This window comes from Seriola dumerili, unplaced genomic scaffold (genome assembly GCF_002260705.1).
Source record: "Seriola dumerili isolate Sdu_G_001 unplaced genomic scaffold, Sdu_1.0 BDQW01000091.1, whole genome shotgun sequence".
Taxonomy (NCBI): domain Eukaryota; kingdom Metazoa; phylum Chordata; class Actinopteri; order Carangiformes; family Carangidae; genus Seriola; species Seriola dumerili.
Genome location: NW_019174346.1, coordinates 5,419,868 through 5,447,205, shown reverse-complemented (window position 1 = coordinate 5,447,205; position 27,338 = coordinate 5,419,868). Strand labels below are relative to the sequence as shown.

Genomic DNA, 27,338 nt, shown 5'->3' with positions numbered 1-27,338 from the left:
ACTGCAAATTCTCTGGGCAGTTAACATGAATGTAATCACATTAATGAAGTGCTGTGCATCCTAACTTCCTGTTGTAGCCACACGGATAGTTATATGAGAATTTCACGGCTGTACAGGAAGAAGCTAAATGTGATAAAAGTCATTCTCAGTTCAGTTACATCTGAAGCTGCAAACATTATACTCGCTGATTTTTTTAAATTAGCAAGTAAAGAATATATATATATGCTGCTTGGAAATGTCTTAACAATGTTTACCATGAACAAAACCCTAATTTAGCATGTTAGCGTGCTACGTTGCACAAAACAAGAAAAGTTGGCTCCTGCGAGGGTGCATCATTAGTTTTTAGTTTTGCAACTGTTTGGTCATAAACCAAAGAATTGTAGACATTATCATTTTGACCTGATGATGCCGTTACAGTCAGAGATCACAGCAGGATTCTGTAGATCAGAAAAAAGCCATAGAGGAGAACGAGGAAAGATCACTTTTATTGAACGGTTGACATGTCCGCGGCTAAAAGTGTAGATGCAGTGTGAAATTTCTACCCCTACGATTAAACTGAAGACGAACAATATTCTACCAGTCCATTCATTTAACAAAAAGGCAGCCATGTGAAAGGTGTAATAACTAATATGACGATAAAGTAAATCACTCATGGCATGACAGAAAAGGCAGAAAAAGAAGTAAAACATTGACACCCCCAACCGCACCCCCCACCAAAAAAAAGAAAAAGAAAAGATAAACCGCCCTATGAAACTGCAGGAAAACATCTGCCTTAATCTGTCTGTCACACCTCAAAGAGAACGTCAGTCATAATGGTGATAAATGCAAACAGAAAATATGCTGATCATATGTCCAAACCTCTCAGAGAGAAAAAATAAAAACATGTGAAACGACTCATATTTACATCAGTGTATAATACAGAACACTACACAGCTCATTTCCTCTGTTATAAAACAACAGTGAAGTAAATGACATGGAAAATATACAACGGTACAGCTTTATCAGCTCAAATAAAATTTTTGAGAAGGTCACTGAAGCAAACAGAACAAACAGAAATTCTTCTTCATGGTCAGATGGATTTTTGGCCCAATAACCACACAGATGACTAAAATGTAGCTCCTAATGTTGAATGAGTGGCTATTCTACTGACAAACACAATGTGTTTCATTCACTTTCTGTTCCAAGAAAACTAAGTTTCTACATTAAAATATGAGTTGAAGCTTTTTTTTTAATTATTACAAAGTCAAGTTTCACCTGATCAGCGACTCTGATTCCGTCTGACTCAACATGATCTTGAGTAATTTGCCCATTCGTCAGCTTCACAGTGATGATTTTGATGTTTCAGGCTAAATTTTGTGTTGAAATTGACAAAGTGACTTTTTACAACAACCTTAAAAGTAAATGGTGAACTATCTTAGAGTATTGTGGCTTAGACTAGCAGTCTAATACAGAATTATGGAAGAAATCGACACAATAGCACTATAGCAGAAATACTCATTGTCTGTACTTTAGACAAGGTATGTTATGCTGTCATCACTTCCTGGGTAATTTGCCAAACAGATCAGTTTGCGTATTTCTTTTTCTTCACACAAGAAAATACATTTCAAACATTGTTGAACTAACATCCAGGATTTCCCATCTGAGGCGTTTTGTTCATCGGCTGAGGCCTCCGTGAGAGTATGTCGCATAACCGTTTTCAGGATACAGAGAGAGCTCCTCTGTGCTGCTGAGCCCGTTGTTAAGCTCTGAAAAATATGACAGAAAAAGTTTTAATGATGCTGTAACTCTCTACTGAGCAGAATTCACATATTTTGACATCAGTGATTCAGCTGGATTACACTAACAGCAGGTTTTTATATACTATATAAAGCATTGCATCTGCCTTTCACAGACTGCAGGACAAAGCACATCTCTTTAACTTGGACTGCTCATGTAACTTAGGTGGATATTTACCAGGTCTACTGCAAATTACAGGTTAATTTGGAGTTTGTACCAAGACAACAAATGTAGATAAGCCCAGTACAGATCCCATGATTGCCTGTTTTGACATGTGTTGCAAGTATGTGTTACTGAGTTTGAGATATTGTTGTAGAACAGCAAACGTGTTCTCTCACAGGAGGTCTACATCTGAGGAGACATTAGTTAAGTAGCCTGATGTCACAGATCAATGACTGAATGATGAAAATTCAATGTGGGAGATTTGGGGTAAAACTTTAAAATGCCTAAATTAATAAACTATTATTATAATTGAATAAATTATTGTCATACATAGAGAGAGAATAGTACAAAAGGCCTTCTTAATAAGTATTACTGGCTGGAGCTGTTGTGAGGAAGAGTACACATTCAAGCAGAGGAAGAGGTGAAATATCACGTATTGTTCTGTTGCTATGCTGCGTGGAGAGCTACTCCAAACTAACATTATAAAGCATCTATAAATTTTCAACCTTTCACTGTTGTACTTTAGTGCTTCCATTACGGCTCTGACCAGGAAAAGAAAAGCCTAAGAGCTCATACTGCATAGGCCAGGCCTCCTTCAGTAAATAAGGATAACAGAGGTTCACCACCTTAAGATGCAACTCTGAAGTGTGAATTGTTTTTATTTAAGCACCACCGTGTGGTGGGATCAAAAACTGCACTCAGGCCTTCTCCCACTTTTCTGAGTTGCATGCAAATCCTTATTATGCAGTTGTGACATGGTATTACAAACTTAATAATGTACTGTAATAATAGCTGGATGTATGTGTGGCCACCACAGGGGCTGGGTTGGCTGTATTTACACATGGATGTTTGCACAGTATTTCCAGATGTGACTGTTGTCAGAGCCGCACCTGAGAATATGAGCTTCTCCTTCATGATATTGACATCCCGACTGGATCGTCGTGTCACAGCGCTCAGCATGATCTGCTCTGGGTTATAGTTCTGCATCCCGCTCATCCTCCACCTGTTACAGCATTGCAAGCGCATGATTCCACGTGAGGCAGTGATTCCATCTGTGTCATTACACCATTTAATACAGTAGTAGTGATACACATAATATTATATACATCTAATGGTTGCACAGTGAAAAACAAGAAGTAAACAAGTGCGGTGACGGAGAGGAGGGAATCAGCCTTTGGGTGTTGGGCAGAAAAAGCACAAGGAGGACAGACAAGGAGGCAGAAACAAAGGCCAAGGCAGTGGCAGCAGTTACCTGATCATATGATAGCTGACAGATGCCAGGGGGCAGCAGAGGAAGGTTGCATGCAGATCAGGCAGAGCAGAGTAAGAATGTCAGAGGAGAAAGAGAGGACAGGGAGACAGGAAGAGGTTACAGCACACAGAAGAAAACACGGAAACATCCAGAAGACAAAGGACAAGAAGGAAAAAGACAAAAAAAACAAAAAAAAGGAAAAGAAAGAGAAGAGCAGAATGAACAGTCAGTGTAGAAGCAGCAGACAGTAAAAGGCCAAAGCTCAGCTCAGGTCCAATCAGACTCAGAGGCTGGTGTTTGCAACTTCAGCTTTTTTTTTTTTTACATTTGAAATTTTGTTACTACTGACTGTGTGTATACGTGCTGTTCAAGCACAGCGTCAGCCAACATTTAGATTATAACAGATGATATTTGATCAAACATGTGATTTTTTTTTTTTTTTTAACTGAGCTAAAGAACACAGCATTTATTGTATTTCTGCAGGACAAACACCAAATGTGTTCACTAAAGAAGAAATTATATCAATAACAATGTTCAGCCATAACAAAAAAAGACATCACGCTGCATGGTGACACAAAGACCTTATAATTAATTTATACCAAAGAAATAGTTGAAATGAAAAGAACGACCTTTTAAATGCTGTGAGCACCACAAATTTGTGTGATTTGTGTGACCTGACACTTTAAGGAGCCTGTGCGCCTGGTCACAGGTTGTGTGTCTCTACTGGTTATTGTGTAATTCATAAGAAGAAAAGCAAAACATTTAGATGCTCGTTTACAATAACCAGATGAGAAATATGGTGACTGTAATATGAAAACATTTCTGTATTGTTTTCTCTGGGGCATTAATTGTTCTGTAGTTGTATGTCGGTGGCTTCACAGTCCAAACTGTACTTACTTCTGAAAACAGAAAATCCCTATGACTATAGCGAGGGAGACCAGATCTGAAGAGATCCAGATGAAGCTGTAAGCGCTCTGGCTCTGCAAGACAAGGAAAAACAGAAAAGTTGTTTCCGGTCAGCACCACTGGAGGTCACCATCAACATGCTTGTATATCCTGAAGCTAACACAAGGCACTGACTAAGGCAAAAGCCTGCTAGACAGCTGCTTTTGAGTTCAGATCTGTGCCCTTGTCTCAACCTGTCTCAGACTCTTTCCCAGGGTCCTGTTGTTGTCTAACGCCACGCTGAGCTCCCTCATATTTCTCTGCATCCTCGCCCTCGGGTCTTGCTGGGCCCTCGTCAGTCTCTGTCCTCTCTCCTGCTGTCCTCTTGTCTTGCTGTGTGACCTTGTATGTCTGTGTGTGTGTCTGTGTTCGTGTGTGTGTGTGTGTGTGTGCGTGATATAGAGAGAGGAGAACTGTTTACCATGAGCCAGATGGGGTAAGGCACCTTTCGGAGGACTTGAGGGGCATCAGAGGACACAGAAGGCACCCCGCTACACCACAGAATGGAGTAGAGCCAGGGCTCATTCACTGGGTAGACGGTCACACTAACATTATTGGCCAGATACTCCCTGGGGGAAGGAAAAATACATGTCAGCACTGAAAATAAAGGTCCTCTCCCTTCCACTCCTTGGATCATCTTACTCTCTAGTCACAACACTCTGCTCTTACATGATCATTTGCAGGAAATACTGCCACTTTAAATCCTGTCTGTGCATCAGAAAGACGTGCACTGTCAAACCACGTGAATAATAGGCTGTGTATGCATTTTAATATATGAATTAAAGGCCCTGGATATTACTGATGCTGATTTTTTTCAATCAGCTTCTTACTGTGAGTGATCTGGTCCTAAATGACCACACAATTAGAGAAGTTTTGGTTTTTACACAGGAGTGATTTTTGGATCTTTTTGTTGTTTGTCTGAGCTCTTATCACCAGTTTAAAGAGGTGATATTGTATATTTCCATGCACCAATCAGAGTTTTACACCGTTTGAATCAAAGTTCAATGATACTTGTGGGCTCATTCGCTGATGTTTCCAGCAGAGTCAGTGCAATGTCATCAGACCACACTCACACTCACACTCACAAGTCAGAGTCACTGACAATTAAACTTAAGAAATATTATCTTTAGATATTTTTTTTAGGTGTTTAAACTGATTTTACTCCTGTAACGTTGTCGGACTCACGATGGACAGTTTTGCAAAAGGATCTGAACTGATGCAGCAGAACCAGAGGGATCCTTTGTTTTATTCCACACATCCTTTTCAAAACTTGGCAAATATATTACCCACAATGCAACTCATAAGGCCAACAGCTCAGATGGAAATTTGCGTGTGTTCTAATAGTAGCAGCTAATGTAGCCTGGCGCCTCTAGCCATAAGCAGAGACGAGGAGCTACAGAGGTCTGGTTCACTTAGAGAAAAGATCACTTACCTTCCTAACTCCACATCTGGTTTTTATTTGATATTTTTTTACATTTGTACACTTGCAGTCCTTAGATCCAACCAACACTGACTCAAGTGACATCACTTGAGGACATTTATCACACAGCTCACTCTGGAGCAAAAAGAAGTGTTTATACAACTTTTAATATCAACTCTCTTAAACTTTGGAAGAGATTTGAATTGACATTGTTCCCATAGTTGTTTACTGCCTTAATTGGTTTGTAGCCAAAAAAACACATTAATTGGAGCATTGAAGACATTTGATATCAGGTTGTAGTATAGTTATACTTGAATTAGCTAAAAAGTAAATATATAATTTTCACGAGAGAGACGCCAAAATTACATCAGAGTGATCATTTGTTTTCATCATTTGATTTTTTTTCAGAGGTTGAAACAAAGCTCCCAGTCGGCTCTTTCATCATTTTTCGCTCCATCCTCGTTGCCTAGCAACAGATGCTTGCTCTTACTGTATGTCTCTGTGGTTGGCCTTGCCGTAGTGGAGGGTCAGGCTTGTAATTCCCCTCTGCCTTATCTCCTCCACCGACAGCTTCTCATTTGTGGTCTGCTGAAGCCCTCGCACCTTCCCCCTGTCGGTGTCGGGGGTCCACGTCACCTGGCAAAAACACATATGACATGGAAAGAACCTGATCAGACAGAATGCAGCATGGGCTTCAGATTCAGAAGATGTTACAATGTTATGGAAAAAGGTGCTCCTTGCAGGATTTTCTTTGGACTATCAATCCTTGCAATAGTCTGCAACACTATGTAAATTAAATATACTGTAGGACGATACCAGTAGCTTATCTGCTCAGTCACAGCTGTTTATATACTCATGGTTTACTCAGGTTGGACTACTGCAAGCAGCACCTTTAAGTGATCAAAGAATGATTATGAAGGGACCTACAGTCCTCACCCGCTTCTGGGAAATGCCTGCTTTCTGCACAGCCCACAGCGTATCCATAAACCAGCTGCGGTGGCGCGGATGCTCTGGTGGAGGCTTGCGGATGTTAAGCAGTGCAGAGCTGTTGGACCTGGCTGCCAGACGCAGCATCTCCACCAGGCTGCAGACTGTCTGGTTGCCTATTCTGTTCCGCTCCCTCGCTGTCAGGGTCTTTACTGTCCAGTAGGGGTCGCTCTGGACGCAAAGGAGAGCAACAGAGATCCAGACACTGAGATGTAATGGCTCTACATACACTATGCTCTGTAGAATGATGATAGAATGATGATGTATACAACTTATACAGCTAATTTGTGCATTGCTCATTCATACCTCATGTTTTTATGTGTTTACAAAGACAGCACATTGCCTGTTCTTCATACTGTGAAGGACTTTTAGATATTAGATTTTTATATTGTTGATATATGAATTTTCCTTTTTTCTTTCTTTTCTGCATCACCAATATAATCACAATAAATGACAGCATACACATATTTATTTCCATTGAAAATACCCAGTTTGTAATCTTAGATCTCAGTCTGCTTCAGCTTTAAAGGGGCTATATGAAAGTTTTCTCTGCCACCGAATGTTGTTTCTTGACAAGAGCTTCAGCCATTATTGTCTGTACAAGACGAGAGATTATAATACGCCCTCTGAGCAGTTTTACGTCTTCAGGCCAGATCGGAGGCTGCAGTGAGTTGCTATCAGAAAGTGACAAGCATGCTAGCTTGTTAGCGTGCTAACTTCAGTAGAAGAACATTGCGATTGCTTTCCAAGTGTAAAGCTATTAATGCTAATGCTGGCTAAAAACAGCAAAACTTATAAATAGCTCCTTTGAAATAACTCACTGTCCTTCTGCAAGTGTATTCCATAACTGCAAAATGTTGTCAGTTTTAATTATTGGAAAATCAAATTCATATAAAGCACTTATTTATTTCTATATATCATGTTTTATTTATCATGCTCACCCCCAATGACATGGGGGTGAGCTGAGGTGAAGTAGGTTTCAATACCTCCAAAAACCAATGGCCTGCATTTAGAGAGCGAATCTCTGTCCAGTTGAAGAAAGAGGCATCATCGAACTGTCTGGCTGGAAAGACCTTACTGACGTCTGTGGTTCGCCTCAGCGTGTGGTCTCGCATGAGGAACGGAACCCCATCCACACTGGGAGGGACACAGTGGTCAGAAAATGTTGCACTTTAAATCACATATTTTGTTGCATCTGTCTCATTAAATCTAATAATTTCTACTAAACAACTTATATCTGAGCTGAGGGACCTACATGTGGAACATGAGAGCAGAATTAATTAAATATGAATAACTCAGGATTACAATGTTATTAATGTGCATTTAATAACCTGATAGTGACGTCGGCCTCCAGGGAGGTGGCTCCATGCTGCAGGGCTCTGTTGAAGGACACCATGGTGTTTTCTGGAGCCAGCTGGAGCAGAGAGGAGACAGACAGGAGGACTACTGTCAGTCACTGTGTGTAGAAAACACACGTCAACAGGGAGTGGTACAATTATAAACAACATATAAACAGAGCAGTATGATTTATTGACATCACATTTGTGTTAAATGATTAAAAGCCAAAGCTAAAAAAAATCATTACCACGCACATCTATGCATCACCCATGGTTTATTTATTGAAATTATTTAATGCAAAACATTTTTTTTGTTGTTTCATAATGTCTTTATTTATGGTTTAACCTTCTAACTCAGTTGTTCCAAACCTTTTCAAACTCATGGTCCACTTGAAAATCTAAAAAATGTTAACGGCCAACATCCAACCCCATAACAATACAGAGGCTAAAATAATACGTTCTCAGAGCACTTTTTATTCTAATGATAACGAGTGAACATTCAGGCCTGAACTGAAAGCAGGGGAAGCTGGAATTTTCTTTTTTGTTTGATCAAAGAGATAATTATCCCAATTACCAACAGACTACACACTGCCCTACACAGTCAAAACACTGTATCTTTTTAAATGACTATAAAAAAAGTATTTCAAAAATAGAAATGTTTCATTTCAGGGCAGAATACATCACGAGGCCATTCTTATGGATGCAGCAAATACAAAAACAGGCAAAAAAAGAAAAATAATTAATCTCCATATTTGTGTTAATGCATAACATAATAATTGCTCTTTTAGCTTCATTAATATACTAGTAGGAGGTGGCAGGTCAGTGATTTTAGTTAAAAAAAAAAAAAAAAAAAAAAAAAAAAATATCCAAAACATTGGTCTGTGATTCATTCAGAACCTGAGGTTAGCAAAAAGGTGATTTGTGTTACTGTGTGTTCGGTGTGTGTGTGTGTGTGTGCCTTTAGGACATTGCAGGAAAACAGTTCTAAGCATCACTGTACATTTGTTCAGTATTTACTCAGCCAGCTATGAAATGACAGTTCATTGTGTTGATGACTGTCAGTTACTGAGCTCAACAACAACAGACTCATGTACTGTACGCAACTACACAATAATACATTTGAACACCACTATTTTTTTTACACTTTTATCCAGATCAGGAAATGAACACCTCACAGGTCTTGGCCGTATCATGCTCTCCCCACAGAGCTGAACATCATTCATTTGAACAGTTAATCTGTTAGTCAGTCTGGCAAAGCACCAACTCACCATAGGAGCTCCCCGTCGACCAATGATGTCTGGTCGATGTCTGAGGCTGTGACGGTCCATGATGCAGGGGCAGGTGAACGTGAGTGGTGCTATGTAGACAGCCAGGAGGATAATGATGTAGATCAGTAACACCATCATCTGGAAATCTAAGAGGGAGGAGTGAGAGCGTTTTAAGAGTCACTTTATTCATCTTCTGATCATGTCAGCTACTTATTAGGACAAAAAAGCTTTGTCTGTGTTGGTCGGTAGAACTGTTTTCAGTAGCAGAGGGTAGGGGCGTTCCTCAAAGGGGAGAATGATTGGCTAATGCCGGAAAATTCAGACAATTACCGGAAAGCACTGGAAAATCAATTTAGCATCAGCAAACACAGTGTGAATCTGAAATATCTTCACATGGTTATACAATTATTACATGATAGCACCTTTATAATGTTTATGTCATCCACAATAACTGTGATGAAATATATTCGTCAACAACCTTTTTTGAAGAACACGAGACGTCGGCGAGACAGAAATGATCATTTAATAACATCTGTGACTAAATTTCCACACAATCTTGATGATGAACAAAGATGAGACTCAAAGGAGTCTGAAAATAAAAGCTTGAATGAAATCTTTCTATATTTTCATTGACAAAAAAGAGGATACAGAAATACATAGACTGTTGTTTCAAACAATGACCTAATCCAAATGTCCTTCTTCCATTGGATTTTTGTGCTGCTCATTTCTCTTCCTGCGCGTGCGACTCAACTTCCTGGTGATCTGCACACTAGCAGCACAACGGTGAACATATCACCAACAGTACCAGCCTGGACCTAGCAACTGTACGTACAGAGACGCTACGACTGCAGCAGCTCAGGCGACGTACAGTGACAGGAAAAGAACATGGTTAGATGGACTTAGTAAGGTTGACATCTGGACATTTGGACATTGGGACCCGCTTCAAATACAATGCCACCAGGAGAGAGAAGCCACAAACCTGAAAAGTCATCAGCCCAGCCAGCTATGTTGGCTAACCCTCTGCTTAAGAAAAGCTTGTTTATTCTGGAGTGAACTTTCTATTGGTGCTAAAGCGTACACAACATTGCATAACATTTACTGGTTATTAAGGTGCACTGCATATTATGTAGAAGACTGGTTTTGGGTTTGAATGAATCTTAGTCAGCCAATCAGAAGAGAGGCTCTGACATCGACACAAAACACCCTGTTCTTAACAGAGCTTCAGAGAAATGTAAAACTACACTGAGGTGGTTTTTGGTATTTAAAATCAAAATGCAAGAACTTCAAATGTAACACTGGAAGAGTGTAAAATATGTGACCTTTAAGATGTAAATATAGAAATGATCTTCATCAGTCCTTATGTATAAATCAAAGAAATGGAAAGCAGACTTCCCGGTGGATGACTGGGGATCTTAAGTCGCCACTTACTGGATCTCTCTCTGCGGACCACATATCCAGCTACCAACCAGCTGATAGCTGTGACTGTTGCCAAGGCTCCAATGTGCAGGAATGGAGCTGTGGACTGGCAACAGAACACAAATATAGAAGAGTGGTGTTAGTTGGTGGTTACTCATACTGCACAGTGCAACTTTGAAGACATTTAGATAATAAATATATGTGTCGGAATGTGTGTGTAAGATTTCAATTTGGACAGATAACTGGAAAATCCTGAAAGGAAAAGTTTTGGGAATTGAAGTGATTTGCTTTCTTAGACAAGTTAGACAAGAAGACTGATGCCACTCTCAGATCTGTCTGCTCAACAGCCGGCAGCTTGTTAGCTTAGCTTAGCTTAGCATAAAGACTGGAAACTGGTTGAAACAGCTAGCTGGCTCTGTCTGAAGGTAATAAAATCCACCTCCCAGCACTTTGAGATTTGTGAGGCTATTTCTTGGCAAGAAGCAATGGCTATGTTTCTTTATGCTAAGCTAAGCTAACTGGCTACTGGCTGTTCCTTCATATTTGATGGATAGACAAAAGAGGGATATCAGTCTTCTCATCTAACCTTTGCTAGGAAAGTGAATAAAAATATTTCCCAAAATGTCCAACAATTTATTTAGGTTTGTCAAAACATAAACAAGATTGGACTGTGGTGACTAAAACTGTGAGAAATTAAACTATTCAACCTATAATTATTCAAATTATTATGTGCAGCTTTCATAAATCCCTGTTTCTTTAAAGTGAAACAAACACACCCCATCACCCCACTTTAAATCCCTCATTTAAAATTATTGCCCCATTATAGAAACTCCAGTTGTAATTTATTGCACCCATCTTTAACCGTCACATGCAGTAAGCTGATGACCAACCTGCAGTGATACCAGCAGGATGTCCCACTCGTCTCCCCATATGTCATCAACAGAGATGACACCAGAGACAGTGGTGAGCAGTGTAGCCAGCACTCCAATCTGTGGAGGTGAGACGCACAGTGATGAAGTCAGGTTTTATTTCCAAACTGTGTCTGTGGATCAATTGATGGCGACAATTTAAGATGTGAATCACAGCACCTTGTGAACCCAGTAGAGGTTCAGCTGCTGACCCAGGGATATGTGGAAGAGAGCTAAAATCTGCAAAACAAGCAGGATTCAGTGAGTTACAGCTTAACTGATCAATAAGCCAGTCCACTAACATTTAGGGGAAAACACAAGTGAATAATACACATAACACACGTGTCAATATAATGGCAACACAACACGTAAGAATAAAAAGTACTAATAAAAATAAAAAAAATTCAAATAACTAGATTGTCAGTACCATTTAGAAACTGAAATATACTTATGACACATATGTGCTAATTGCAGTGGTTTGGTGTAACTATTTTTTCCAAAAGACACTTGCTTCAAAAACTTGATTGAGCTTTATGATATTATATGATATTTACCTAACAGAAATAGGGCCAGGACCCTAAACATAATGTAGTGTTGGTGAAAATGAATGTTAGCCAATCCTGAATATTGATCCCCAATCTTGCAGCATACAGACAATAAAGGAACAAATGTGACGGGTCCTCTTCTTCCTCATTACAGAATCTGCATAATGATAATTGTTCTTTGCTAAACATGTTAAGATGTTTTTGTTGTTTTGTAAATTGATCAGATTTTTTTTCCCCAGCGTATTAAGATATAGAATTTGTCTTTCCAGTATGAACAGACTGCATGTGGGAAAGCAGTCAGGCCTCAATTGAAATGATAAATTATTTCTTCTATCTTTGCTTTGGATAGCACTGACCCTCTGTCTGTTTCCTGTTTCCAGGTAGTTGGTATTCTGTATATGAAATCCAAAACAAAGCAACAGCAAAACTGATAGCATGAAAGAAAAAGCAAGACTGTTACCAGTAAGAACGTGATGTAGCTGAATCCCACGGTGGTGGATGCGAGGATGGGGATCGTCTCATCACTCCATTCTCCAGAGCGGTTGTATACTGACCTGCAGTGTGAACAGATAAAGGCTGACTGATCTATGCTGATCCCTAGTCCCATCCTCATCAGACATGCTGGTCATAAAACACAGTCACACAGTGAGAAAACTCACTCACCAGTTGAACTCATTGAAATCATTTTGAGCCACCAACCAGAAGTAGGCCCAAAAGAGAAGCAGAAGGAAAGAACTGCATAAGATGATGAACCATGTACACTCCCACTGTGGAGGAAAACACAAAACAGATTTCACTTTATTCCTCTATTCCATAAGAGGACTGGAAGAACAAGCTCTGAGAAAAAAATTTAAGCTCCTATGATCAATATTTTTATGTCAACAATGGATCAAGTTCTTATGTGTAATGTGGAAAGTGTCGGTCGTAGTGACAAAAGCACAGATAATTATCACCCGAACTGAGGTTTCCCTCAGCTCAATGGAGCCTCACAGCAGCTTTTATTTCATTGTTTTTGGTTTTTATGGCAACTTCACTGTTTTGGTTCACGCCACCAGCTCTCTTCCAGATGCAGCTGTTCTCTCTAATCTCTCCAATCCCTCTATGAACTATATGCCGAACTATAGGTGACAGAAAATGAATGCTGTGTAGTTTACGTCTGCTGCTCGCGAGTGGCCAAAAGCATCTGTTACTGCTTTTTTATTAATTCCCCAATTTTTGCATTTTAACACACAAAGAAAGTAAGGTTTAGCTTGGCTGACAAAACTGCAACACTATGAACCTGACTCACTACTCCCTATATAGTCCACACTTTTGTAGAGTTGTCCGAATGTATAGTGAGAATCATTATACCCTATATAGTGGACTCATAGTATCCCACAATGCATCGTGAAAAGTAGTGTACAACTGATGGTCGCTAACCAAGCAATATATACCATTACACGTTGCGCTCGTGTTGAAACGGAAATTTACATAGATTGTAGTGTCAGAAAGTGTTTTTCCATTTTACCGATGAGCTCATTATATAGTCCTTTACATAGAACTCCCTGGATAGTGAGTAAGGAGTAGTGAATGTGTGAGTGATTTCGGGCAGTCATGGTGACTGTCGCTCCTCAGGCTACTACCCACTGCTTCTTTTATTTTTTCGTAACAATCTGCTGTTGACGACTTGCAACAGCAAATGTTTCCAACAGAAAAAAGTGTATTGATCCTTAGAGGTGTATTATTTCATGTCAGCAGGTGAAGAAGTTCTGTAGAAAGCCAGTTTATTAACCTTGTCAAGTTTCCATGTTATTACTGAAACATGTTTTCTCACTGCCAGGTTTTTTACTCAACAGTCTTCTGGCATCACATGTGGGGCAAAGGTGTAGAGGAGAGTTTGTGCAGCACTCAAGGACTCTTGCTTTCAGTAGTTAACAGGATTAGCAGCTAATGCCATGTGAGGGGAGGTGCAGAGTATGATAGGCCAGTCAACAGATCCTGTTGAGGACTGATCAGCTTTGCACCCATCGTGCCTGGACTCACCGTTTCCAGCAGCTTATGTAAGAGGCTGGGAGTCAGTTAGATGTGTGTGCAGGTAAAGAGCAAATGGCTGCACTGATGAGGCTGTGGAGACTTGTGAAGGGTCTCACTCTCAGTCCAGAGAGGAGACATGCATCGGGGAATATCTCCTAATCTGATGTAGCCAGTAGAAATATGACAGCACAGGTTAGGATATGACAAGTACCGGGGGCTGTTTTTAATTGGCTTTTTTAATTGGCTTAGCAGCTGCCTGAATGTCAGGTGACTGTACATGGCTATGAGGCACTGAGCCAGAGTCACCTTGTCAATTTAACTCATGCAACCAAACAACTATGGAAATCTTAGTCCTAACAGTCACTTTTATGTTTCCCAAAATGTGTGACTTTAAAATATAATTCCTCTCTAATATTCATCTTTGGAAGTTTCCTACATCCGGGTATCTACTCCATCTCCAGTGGGCTTGTATTGGATGAAAACATCTGAAAGACATTATGTGAAGCAGTGAGTATGTGAAAGAAGCTATAAAATAAATTCTAGCACATTTATGAAAATGTCATCAGGTTATTAAATTCCCTGATACACCCTCATTTTCCAGATTTTGAAAATTCTCTGTTGTCTGTGTCTATGACTGGTTGTTTGGTCGATGAGGTTGAGGGTTGAGGGTCACAGGTGGGGTCAGAAGAAGGTCGTGACTACAGTAATCCCTGGCTGAGAAAATCTCCTTGGTGAAGAAAATGGTGACAAAAAGAAGCTTGTCCCTCATTAAACACTGTCAAAGTTCCCACTAGCAAGACATTAAGATCATTACTCAACTGCTCCAGTGGGAGCGTCCTCTCCGCCTCCACCGGCAGGGACTACCTCTGACTAGAGGTGGACAATATGGACAGTAAATCCTTGAAATGTGAGTGACAAAAATAACCATCCTGGGATATCTGTGTGTGGCTAATCCACATAGTTAAATGACTGGTGCAAAAACTCTCCAGTGGCATAAAATCAGCCCCGCTCAATGATTTGTAATAAGAGAGTATATCATCCCTGAAGTATAACACAAGAAATACCAGAAACAAAACATTTTAGGGGTTCGTCATACTGTCATACTTCACTTCATCCTTTCATCCAAAGTGTAGTTACCCCCAGGTAACTCTCATTATGCAGTACACTTCATTTTCAGAGGAGCTGTGTGATATCTGACACTTTGTGGTTCCTCCATCTCTCCAATTAGAACTGCTGGTAGCCCACGTCTGACAGCGCTCATAAATCCTTATCTATGCGCTGACTTCACCATATTACGAACCTCTCCCTCCTTCTTTCCTCTGCTGATAAATACTGTATAGAATGGCCTGGATCAGACAAGGTCAGAGTCAGCTGAACATGGACTCTGATAAATCAGAACAGATAAATAAATTAAAATAAAGCAGCATGTGGTTATGCCAATATAGACAGGGGATATATTACATTACTATTTTTATTTTATGGAAATGGATGTTTGCAATACTAGAACAAAGTGAGACTGAATATTAGAATTGGACCATTGCTTCACTAGATTACGGCAATTAATTAATGTTGTATATCATATCTTGCATCATCAAAATGTTTAATAGATAAATAGCTACTGTGTGCCAGAACTGCCGTTTCATTACCTTAGAAGCTGATAGGAGTTAGCCAACATGTTACATCGGACATTATACATCTAGCAGACATGGAGCAACATTAGCATTCACTGAAGTGAACATACACTCCTGCATGGTGGGCCTGAGAGCGCAACGCACGGCAACGCACGGCAACGCACGGCAACGCACGGCAACTTAAGAAAACACATGCAAATAGACAAAACAAATTCAGAAAACATCTTCATCAGTTTGGCAACTCACAACACAACAGAAGTGTCTCCAGGGGACATTAAAATGTGATAAACCTGACTGGGACACGTGTTGTTCAATTCCTTGTGATTTTTGAAGTTAAAAGCATTGAACAACAAATGTGTCCCAGCTGGGTTCATCACTTTTTAAAGTTTTCTTTAAAGTTTTTTTTGCCTTAATTCCAATAGCAATAGCAAAAGCTTCATGGTACAAGTTGTGAGTATTTGCACAACGTTTGTTTATTTGGTTATGTTGTGAGTATTTGCAGCATGTGTTGTAAAATTGATGAAGACGTTTTCTGTTTCTATTTGCATGTTTTTTTCTTAAGTTGCAGGGCACTGAGCTCTCAGGGCCATGGACGTTTTGCCCTCTACCAGTTCTTCAGAAAAAATATCAGGCTCTTTAACTGTTAGATGCTCCACTATGTTCACCAGCCAGTTGCTAACTTTATCTGTCTGCTGCAGGTCAGGCAGCGTACAATCATCAAACACAGCTGCCTGCTGCAGCTGGACATGAGGTTGGTGAGAGCAGTGAGAGTGAACCAGAACAGTGAAGTTGTGGGTTGTAGAGCCACAACAGTTCGCTGAGAGACGCTGTAAGTCGCTGCAGAGCCGAGTGTGGGTTTATCACTACGGGTGACCTCATCACATTAAAGGTATAGGCTACACTTCATCCATTGTTAATATTAAATTATTGATTACTGCGGCTTTAAATGGTCATGCACACAGTTTCTTGGAGTAATGCAATGCTGCTGTTGACCATGAGGCCAAAGTGCACAGTTGTCCCTACACACACAGGCAGAGGTTCAGCACTGATGACTTCTAAAAGAACATTAAGTGGAAACACATAGATGCATTGAGGCTGAAATCCACCCTGCAGTAAGACACTGACTCTGTGTAATAATAAAATCAGTCACACATCACTGTGCTGCAGAGTACACAGACAGCATTTCAGAGCATGAATGCTAGCCTCTCTTATGTCTCTGTGACAAGCACAGCCTGTGTGACCACATGAAGCTTTGTAAACAGAGAGAGAGAGAGAGAGAGAGAGAGAGAGAGAGGGGAGAGAGAGAGTGAGCATATCATCAGTAGCCAATTCACTCCCTCAATAACGGTCTAATTTATGACTGAGCCACTGGTTCTTTGTGATAAGACGTCCAGCAGCAGCAGCAGCAGCAGCAGCAGCAGCACTGTCTGCCTGGTGGACATCCAACACAGCTGTGTGTCTGGCCCTGCTTTACACATTCAAACACTGCACTGATTCTGTTACTCGCTTTACTGTAGGGATTGTTTTCCCCAGTTAGCAGGCCCTGGTCAGGAAGTCCCTCAGGAATTCAAGAGAAAAGATAGGACGACATCGACATGGATTTTGTTCTAGTAAGTATAATAATTAGTTTTGATTTTGGTCCTTAATCAAAACAAAGCCTGCCCAACATCTTTTCTAAACTCATAAGATGATGACAGACTATATCTGAATTGGCAGGGTTTTATTTTCATAAGCTTTTTGTGTGTCAATGGAGCAATGTACAATGCAAGGCATCTAAAATACTTCCAGTTAGGATGTTAACAGTGGCCGAGGGTCGACAATATGTACTATGTGGACTTCAGTATCCCTGGTTTGAAGAATATATACTGTTCTTTAAATTTAAAAAATGGCCAAAAAATAGGCAAAAAAAGAACAAACAAACAAAATAACATAGTCAAATGATGAAGCAATTTTTGTTAAAATAAAACGTACCTAAATAAAAAACTGAAGGGAAATACAAGGTACAAAAGGAGCCTGTGATGCCACAATCAAAATGACAGCGTGTATATTGGGTTTGCTGTTGTGTAGTTTTCTGTTGCCTTTCACAAAGCATGACCTATTTTTTTTTTCTGGCCTTCAGAACCACAAAATGGAAAACAGTTCATTTATTCCTGAGGTATGGTCAGGTTTCAGTGCAGCCTCAGCAGGATTGTGTAGTCTCAGTGTCTCTGTTTTGTTCTGCTGTACATTACGCCAGTGGACACACACACTCTACTCAATTTACTTTCTTTACATAAAAGCTTATCTAATGATCTTTGTAAAGAAACTAGAATAAACATGGAAAGGCAGAATACAAACTGCCTTTGTTCTTTCTTAAAGTCTTTAGATAAACACACTGTAGATGTTCACACACATCTCTCTTAGCGAATCAATCCTGCCACTTGTTCTTATCATTAAAACCTAGTATTTGATCAGACTAAACTTACATTTTATTCATGCAGTGGTGTAAATGTCTGTTGTTGTGATAGGCCAGGTTACTACAACAACAAACATGTAACAGCATTAGCATTTAGCAAATATAGCTACACTTACTGCCGCTAAAGTTTGATAAATAGTTGGAAGATGATGTACTTTAGTTTTATCGTAACAGCTCGTTTCAGCCTACTGAGGGAAGATAAATAAAGCATGTTGGACACAGCACTGTCTGACATACAAGCTGTGGGTTAAAGGGAGAAAGATCAAATACAGGGCTGGGTATCAAACCTCTGACTGAAATGTGTCCACAGCAACTGGTATTGAAAACTGTCAAGTACTCAAACCTGGGATTGGATGTCTGATCAAATTCATAGTAATGTTAATTTATTCTCTAATCAGACATTTCAAGATTTAAGAATATTTGAGGCCTTTGGTGCCTTTTGTTTGTCGTTTGTTTGCACTGTATTTGCATTATTACTTAAAAACTCCAAACAATAACCAGCTTTAATCAAAGGTTTATGATTTTATCCATCTGCAACAACTTACCATAACAATGGTGCTGTAAAAGTAAGGTATAGCTATATTTTGATCACTATACTAAGCAAATAATATTAGGATTTTTCCTGTTTGTTATTATGACATCCACACTCAGTGATCAGAGGTATTATCTTACCCTGGAGCTGTCGTCTTGGGAACGCTGGTAGCGTTTCCAGCGGCAACCATAGATCCCAGTGACAAAGGACACAAAGACCTGCTTCTCATAGACCTGTAAGGGTTGGTGTTTCACCATGCTCCTTCAGCCTCAACGCACCACCAGTCTGTTAACATCCCACACAGGACTGTGAATCCTGTAGGAGAACAAAGTGTTACTACACAGGACAAGCTTTCACAAAACAAGCTCAGTCTTTGTACTTACAATTACATACAGGTATATTTTCACAAAACAGCGTGGATATGTTCATAGCCCTGGGCTTTGTTTAGAGTAACAACACCTGCGAGAGGACGTCAACACACGATTCAATAGTGAGTCATGTCTGGGACAGACATAATAATATGGTTTGTGTCTTACTGTCAGTAGGTCAGCCTTTACTCATCTAACGATTTATGACAGTGGAAAAGTGGCAAATAGGCATTGGTAAGGAGGTAGTGCCTATCTATGGGTATGACTTAATCCTTCAACAAGAAGAACATCAATAAAAAAAGTGCCAAATGGAGACAGCATGTTGCCCTCAAATTCACTTCTGCCTCAGAGAAAAGCTTGTTGCCTTGGTGGCAGGTAAAAATGTCTTGGCACAGAAGGCCTTGTTTTTCATGGTTCTCGGGAGGAGCTGCTGCTGCGGTGCCTTGTCTCTTTCTTAAGGCTCATTTACTGCATAATTTTACTTAATGTAACCGACAGTAATGTATGTCTTATTTATATTATATCTCCTCCTCTCCAAAACAAACAGACCCAGTGATTAAAACCTAATAAAGCAGTTTCACCTTGAAAATCAGTGTTTCTACGAGGCTGTTCGGTGGACGCAGGAAGTTTCGGAGGAGCTGGGAACTGAGCTGCTGCGAACGTTTGCTCAGCTAGTTTTTCTGTTAACTTAAGATCCAGACATCTGATGACTGAAATCCTTCATCTGGTTCAAATTCATGGTTAAAAATGACCAGTAGTCAAAATGTGTCATAAAACTGGATAAAAAGTCAGTTTTTGACCGCTGCAGGCAGACAACCTGAATGCTAACCCACCCATTTTTAGACATTTTAAAGCAGAAAAGTTCCATATACAAAAATAATTTTGCATAATACTTTGGATTATGACCAAATACCTGCAAAACTAATAGCATCCCCACCAGCCTCAGCTACTTAGTGATTAGTGTTAGTGTGCTTAGCAAATGCTAACATGCCTTCTGGCTAAATGAATGAACGGGAGCGTGTCTATGTTCCCACAGCCCTATGTTCCCCTTTTATACCCTTTCAGAACGCTTTGCATCCACGTTCCACGGCGTCTTCACATTTATCCACCTCAGCGATCGTTTTTGTAAAGCATCATTTTCAGTTACGGAATTCACCGTTCTAATGTGGACGGAAGGGCTAACCGGATAAATATTACCCGGGTTAGTGTGGACATGGGCTTATGGGAACATATAAGACTGTGGGAAAATAGGGCCTAATTTTCAAAACATTCTTAGAAATGTGGGAACATAGGGCTCACCCCGAATGAACAATGGTGCACCTGGTAAATGTTAGTATTGGTTTTCCACTGATAATCATACAAGTAAATAAAATCAGTTCTGATATTCACACTAAAAGCTTCAAGTCCGATCAGTAAGGATTAGGATCATCGCAGTGTTTTAGATGCTCAGAGTTCTCTTTTCTGGCTAAGCAAAGATACATAATATTCTTTAAGCCAAACTGTGACTGAACACCAGACTATGCAGTTGAATGGAAATGAAGTAAAATTTATTTATACAGCACTCCTCATAGACATGAGTCACAAAGGGCAATGGATAAAACGAATGAATTTCTTCCAGTCCTTGTATGTCATGTATACTGTACACACACATAAATCAGATTACAGAACAGTAGCAAACCCTGACAGATAGTACTGGTCTCCACCTGATGCTCAATGGCGGAACAGTTTACAGATGCCACTGTTTAAAAAGGAAGGCTGAGAGCAGACTGATGGACAGTAGATCTAATGTTCTGAACCAAAGTCAAAAGTGGACCTGATCAGAGAGTGCCAGGTCACTCACACCGCTGGCTGATGTTACCGTCTTAAAACAAATCGCCATCAGACTGATTGTGTCGACGACTTTGAAAGGCTTCAGAGAGGGGCAGCTGCAAGTGTCACTGGTCACAATCATGTGTCCCCCTGCAGGCAGTGTTTTGCCCACATGACAACAGAGGATGGATGAAGCGGACACCTTTGATGCTGCGGTCACAGGGACAATAGCACTGTGTCAGAAAAACAAGCCTTCCTCATTCATTTCAATGACACCACTGCGTTGGTACAGCAGGGGTGGAACTGCAGAGGGGTCTGTGGGGAAATGACAACAACCCACCCTGATCCTCACACCACTTATTAAGACGGAACCATTTGGTGCTGTTGAACCCACAGCAACAGCCATAATTACCATTCCCTGGACAAGTCCATTGGCATAAAAACTAAAACAAAACCCAGAGGAAATAAAATGTTTACTATTTTCCTGTTTATCTTTTTTTGATAAAGGGTAGCAATGAAAGGCAATTTCCCAGATAGATAAGGGTAGATAAGGACGTGTTTCCTAGTCAACGGTCCATAACAAAACAAACTGCTCCTTTGTCCTTATCTGAGTCCTATATGAGCAGAGAGATTACAACATGGAGGTGGGACCAGACTAAATTGGTGTCTGGCTGTATCTGTTTAGTGTAATGCTCACCCTCTGACCCGTGTCACTTCAAGATTTTCAGAAATTCAACAGGGGAAACAAACCTGGAACAAACCTAAGCTTGAATCAGTGAAACCTTTGACCTGCAGGTGGTGCAAGAGGGAAAGTCACAGGGTCACAAAATCTTTAGAATTTATCCTTGGAAATCTGTACCAAATGTCACGGAAATCCATTCAATAGCTGTCGTTTTTTTCAACCCTCTGATAAGACCCATAGGACTGTCATTTGAAATATCACCTCTATGGTGCCAGGCGTACCGGACCTTTATTGCCATGGTTACAAAAATTGATGGTTATGGCTTTTTTAGGTTTAGGCAAAAATCTACTTGGTTTGGTTTAGGGAAAATATCATGGTTTGGTTTAAATACAACTACTACAACTACTTCCTTCCTCTTTGTTGTCATGGTTACAGTAATAATAAAGTGTTTTTTCAACTTTGTCGAATGGTCATGGATAATAGAAACAACATAAACTGCTACTTTCACATGGGAATTGAACACTGCTCTCCTGTATCATAATCCTGTGTTTTGTTGACCCATCCATCCACCTCCATCTCCTCCTGATGTAAAGTTTGTCGCTCTATATACTACGTCACCTGACTTCTCCCTTTGCTCCTGTTGTAATTACTTCAGCCACTAGATGTCGCCTACCAACAAAACGAAACTATGGGTCATAATAACCTGCTGCACAGATGACCTATGGACTCGTTTTTTTTACAGGAGGACAGTGTCACTTGAAGAGAGGTCAGAGGTAAGTGACCACAAATGTAAAAAATATCACACTAATCCATCCAATAGTTGTGGAGATATTTCTGGACCAAAGTGGCGGACTGACCTAACTGAACTGCCAGACTACAGGTACATGCAATCTTGGCCTCCTCTTTCATAATCAAAAGGTAGTATATTTTATTGAGGATACCATGTTAAATTTCCCAGTGGGTATTACAGACTTATTTAAACTTGTAAATAGCATCCAACAGGCAACTAGTTTTATGGGAATTGTCTTGTGGTTGTTGAACCACCACTGACAGGAAAATGGCTTGTTATGACGACATGTGTCCTAACCAATGTTCTTATCATCAATTGGTCAGTGCTGACACCTTGGCAGAAAATCTTGTTTTGTGATCAAACTGGGCCAGATCTGGACATGTTGTATGTCAATGTCTTCCATCATCATACTAAAATAAAATGAGAATATCTAAAAAAGTAACAAAACCCCAATACAAGGTTTTTGGGTTTTTAGTGTCACATGTTATAATACTTGTATCATGCATTGTATAATGCATTGTGTGTCCCATTCAGGTTTTCTCAGGGGATAAGCGTGAGTGTTTGTTTAGGATCCAGTGCTAACCTTAATCTATACAACAGTCTTCAAAAGGAGGAAACTGTTGAGCATACACCTTGCAGATCTTCATCCTTTCACTGTTGACTGGTTATTATATGGGAACTTCCAGGCCTGAGCGAGCATTCTCCTGTATTCAGAAGAGTTGGCGGACTCCCAGCATTCATGTCCTGACCCCATCCTCAAACAAGGGCCAACTGGAGCTGAAATCACAGGGGCCTTATTCCAGCCAGGTTGGCCTATTGTCTCTGCAGCTTTCTACCACAGTGCTGTCGTCACAGAGCTGAGGTCAGCATGAGGTAAAATAGAACCAGTCAAGGCTGAGACACTAACTCCATATAAATTATGTCTGGTATGTTTTCATTAAAATGGTGCAAATATGGAAAGTTTGTCTTCCCATATCTGATTCTCTTGTCCAGGAAACACAAACGGAACATAAGGAAATGAAATTGATTTAGTCAGAGGTCGTTTCCTAATGTGGATAAAATGGAAATGTTTTCTCAAGAGGCACAGGTAAGTGTTTCTGTCTGACATCAGGGATAATGCTCTGGTAGTCAGACATTTTTAATGAAATGAAGCTGTGCAAGGAACAAAGGCGGTGCTTGTTGCAAGTCAAAAATACTAAAGAGATCCAAGGAAACATGGAAGTGTTACTGCAAAGTGATACTTTTTTTTTCTGGATTCTAGACGCTTGACACTTGAATCTGCCATCATAAACCACAGTTCCTTTAAAGGAAGGTCTTCAGCACAACCTCTATTTACAGTTTAACCACTGTAGGCAAATGCACACACACAGTTCTGAGAACAAAAGCTTTTAACCTTAACCTTAACCATTTTTGATGAACCTGCATTTACCTGATATAAATCCACTTTAGCTGTCTCATGCTGAAACCTGAAAAATGAGTGGAGACCAGGATGACACTGCCCCCATCCATAGGGCATGAGGGGTCATTGAATGGTTTGATGAGTAAGAAAATCACGTGAATCATATGCTGTGGCCTTCACAGTCACCAGATCTGAACCCAGTTGAACACCAATGGGAGATTTTAGACCGACGTGTTAGACAGCACACACTCTAGGACCATCATCACAACACCAGAGGAGGGAATACCCCCCCCCCCATAGAGTCAAAGCCAAGTACGATTGAGGCTGTGGTGGATCAACTCTTTACTCAGACACATTATGTTGGTTTTTTCCCTTCATTTGTCACCAGTGTGTACTTCATTCATTTCATTGTTAGCTTTTGAATGTAGTTTATTTTGCCACAGTACATGTGCTGTAATGAGTCAGCAGTGTTGGCTGATTTGTTGCTGTACCTACAATAGTAGGAACTGTGCTGTTGATTAGACTCTCAGCTCTAATGTCCATATCAATTTTTAATGTGAATTCTATTGTTTCTTTTAGCTTCTGTTACATACTGTGTACAGTATAGTAACTCTGCTTTTTCAGGACAAAGCTGTGCTCAACCTACACGTATGACAAAGCTCTGTCCTGTGGGCTTTCTGCTGGGCTCTCGTTCAGCTGGCTTCAAGCCAGGTTCCTCTCACAAACCTGCCATTTACCTGAGAGGACTTTACTACTCCTCACTTCCTTGACAGCTTCCAGAAGTAACCTGGTTACTGTCCCCATGCTCCTGAGGCTGCAGGCACCTCACTCTGTCACACTGGTCAGTGGAGTTAGAATTATGTGCTCATTGAATAGTAATACAATAATCCACTAAATCTCATCCAACCAACTGCCACAGAGCCTCTGCCATATCTGTCTATTCTTAGCCTTTTATCTCGGTCACTGTCGCCTCTTTCCAGGCTTCCGTTGTTCACTCCATCATTAAATTTATATATGCATGCATTAATAATATCCTTAATCTTTCAGTGGATTTAGCCAAAAATAGAGTTTCCATTAGCGCCATGTGCTCATTATCCACAGAGGGAGGAGGCATGAGAGCACTGACCAGAAACAAAGCTGCTTGTCTGCTGCTGTATTTATGCTCAGCTTTTGTTATCAACCTGTGTTCACCAGGTGGTCACAAGACATGGGCCCCTGCTAGTTAAAGTGAGACCTATTGTCCCGCCCTGCACTTCAGCAGCTAAGCAACAGCTGTCAGTTGTGAGGCAGTGTCTGATTCATTAAAGATGATTTGGGTCAGACATCTGGGAGGACAAAAGGACAAACCAATATAATTAAAGCTTGATTTATTTGCCTTGCAAAGATGATGATGTCACCACTCAGTTTTCAAAGATGTTTACCTTTATTTCGATCAAAAAATCCTACAACAGGTCAATAAATCAGCCTTTAAATGTTCTCAATACATGTGAACATAGGAAGGAACTATATGGGAACTGAATTATATATAGTATACAAGGATGACATTTACCCAAAGAGCCTCTATCTATCTCCACAGTTCAATTTACCATGTCAAAAAAGCGGTCTCCATTTACCACATGCTGAATGCATGATGGGAAATGGAGTCATAGCCAAAATAATTCAGTTCAGTGCATGTGTGTGTTCATGTAACCATTTCTTACTTTTGTGGACTTCCAAACACTGACATCATCTTTCAGTTTCTGTACCAAAGTAATTTACAATAAAGTTCTGCAATGTTGTGTTACTGAAGCTGCTCGGTAAACAAGCAGTTTCTCTTATTTCACAGCTGCAGTCCTGCACAAGAACACACGCAAACAAATAGTATGTTGGAGAATCTTCATCTGTATCTGTCTCCATCTACTCTCCTTTCATCTCTCATGACTACCATAATGTATGTATCCTTATGGAGACAGTATAATGACATTAGACGAACATAATGCTGTTGCTGCTGATAGTCTATGCTGAAATCAAATGAAATAAAATTGATATGAATGAACTTCAGAAGATGTGAAGCATAGACACATACTTAGAATGAGTAAAGATGAATTCTTAATTCCAGCTACTGAAGGCAAAAAAAAGTGCCAACAAGTGACAGTTACATGGATTAGGTTTTATGAAGATAATCCGATAAAGTGCGCACAAACACTTACCTCACCTCCACGACAGTCTTTTCTATCCCACAGTGTAGAAAACGTCTCGAGCTCTCGGTTAATCGGTTATTTCCATTGATGTTGCCATAATGTCGTTTCTTCAGTGCTGGACTTTACGGATTCATATGACAAGTCTGAAAAGTTACTTTTAGCGACAGTATGACACAAACCGAAGGCGCACATCAGCCGACTCTACACCTGAACAGCAAACTCAGTTCTAACGCAGCGCGTAATGAAAAATAATAAATAATCCTGTTAAATCAGAGGAAAGTCTCTCCTTGAATAAAACACACCATCAGTGTTCACACAGAAGAGTTAAAAAACTGTAATCCGTCCGGCACGGTGTGGGCGGAGCTTTGAGGCACACTGCAAAAAGTCCCCAGTCCGAGCTGTCTTTAAACTTCACACTGCACGAGCTGGTGTGTTTAAAACTGGTGTCTTTTTTTACAGTGTGCACGGTGACTGTCTCAGGTAAATGAAGCTGAGCAGCAATTGTAGTTCAACTACCACAAGAGAAGCAGGATGTTGATATTTATTGTGGTGACGTGTGCCGTGACAGGGACGGATTTGGCATCATTTTTTAAATGGTTAATGAATTGTCTTTATATGCCTTTATAAATCCTTTACTAAAGTTGTAAAGGCTGAAAAAGATCCCTTTGAATGAAATATATGATCACTTAACCTCTGGAATAAAATCCATTATTAACGACTTACCATGTATTTAGCAGCTTTAGTAAATTTATAGGTATTTTAAAGTGATTTAACTTGAAAATCACAACTGAACTGCTGTTGCATTCAAGTTGAAGTTGTAAAACAGGACTTCCTGTCTGACGGGCAAGCTATTCTTCTTGTAAAAATAATGCAGATATGTGAAATGATTACGCCCCTGATAATATTTTAGTTTTCCAGAAGTTTCTAATCCTTACTCCTGGATAACATGTACAATTAATGTTTGTAAGAAAACATCACTGCAAACATGTGGGAGCATTAAAATCCAGTCTCACTGTTCCCAGTAGACATAAATCTTATGCCATGAATTTGACATGATGGAAATTAAAATTTCAGTGGGATAAGACATGGGAAACAGAGGAGAGAGATGTAGAGAGGAGGGGAGACGACAGACACAATGAGAAGTTATCTGGAGTCCTCTGAGACTTGTAGCACTCCCTGTTCTCCAGACATGTTTGTGCCATTTCGAAAACAATCGTTGACAAAAATGTCATGGTGCTCAGGGAGCTGTGAGCCACTTTTAGAGGGTTAAATCAAGTATGTTGCAGGTCTTCAGTGTGGGTGGAAATGTCAGGAAGGAGAGATCAAAGGGGGATAGAAAGCAAAATAATTTAATTAAACTTCTCAGTAGGGGGGCTGAAGTCGCCAAGGAGGGTGGGTTGGCATCGGCCCCATCTCTGGGAATTGTTGGTGTTTCCTGGAATTTGCCAAGCAGATGTACAGGC

At 40.2% G+C, this 27,338-nt stretch overlaps 1 protein-coding gene across 5 annotated transcripts; it reads right to left on the bottom strand.

The window, feature by feature from the left end:
- Nucleotides 1–1,463: 1,463 nt before the first annotated feature.
- Nucleotides 1,464–26,183, bottom strand: LOC111222219 (glycerophosphodiester phosphodiesterase domain-containing protein 5-like). Of its 5 annotated transcripts, none has more exons than XM_022745855.1 (17): nt 25,885–26,183; nt 18,788–18,962; nt 12,680–12,783; nt 12,477–12,570; nt 11,652–11,711; nt 11,454–11,552; nt 10,576–10,669; nt 9,148–9,293; nt 7,874–7,956; nt 7,529–7,679; nt 6,483–6,713; nt 6,046–6,191; nt 4,557–4,704; nt 4,088–4,170; nt 3,191–3,205; nt 2,829–2,941; nt 1,464–1,745 (listed from the first exon to the last, which is right to left on the bottom strand). In XM_022745855.1, the coding sequence occupies exons 2-17, from the start codon at nt 18,902–18,904 to the stop codon at nt 1,654–1,656; spliced, it is 1,776 nt and encodes a 591-aa protein (XP_022601576.1). In that variant the 5' UTR covers nt 18,905–18,962; nt 25,885–26,183; the 3' UTR covers nt 1,464–1,653. The 5 variants fall into 5 exon arrangements, with proteins under 5 accessions (XP_022601576.1, XP_022601578.1, XP_022601577.1 ...); XM_022745857.1 differs by having other exon boundaries at nt 6,492–6,713; XM_022745856.1 differs by having other exon boundaries at nt 25,890–26,183.
- Nucleotides 26,184–27,338: the final 1,155 nt, after the last annotated feature.

What these genes read in the sequence shown, in the direction of transcription:
- LOC111222219 (XM_022745855.1), bottom strand. Translation starts at nt 18,904, where the DNA reads ATGGTGAAACACCAACCCTTACAGGTCTATGAGAAGCAGGTCTTTGTG. An exon ending in TCCTGCTGGTATCACTGCAG is followed by an intron (nt 10,670 to 11,453) that starts GTTGGTCATCAG and finishes TTCTGTTGCCAG; the next exon opens with TCCACAGCTCCATTCCTGCA. An exon ending in CTTACCCCATCTGGCTCATG is followed by an intron (nt 4,171 to 4,556) that starts GTAAACAGTTCT and finishes CTTGTCTTGCAG; the next exon opens with AGCCAGAGCGCTTACAGCTT.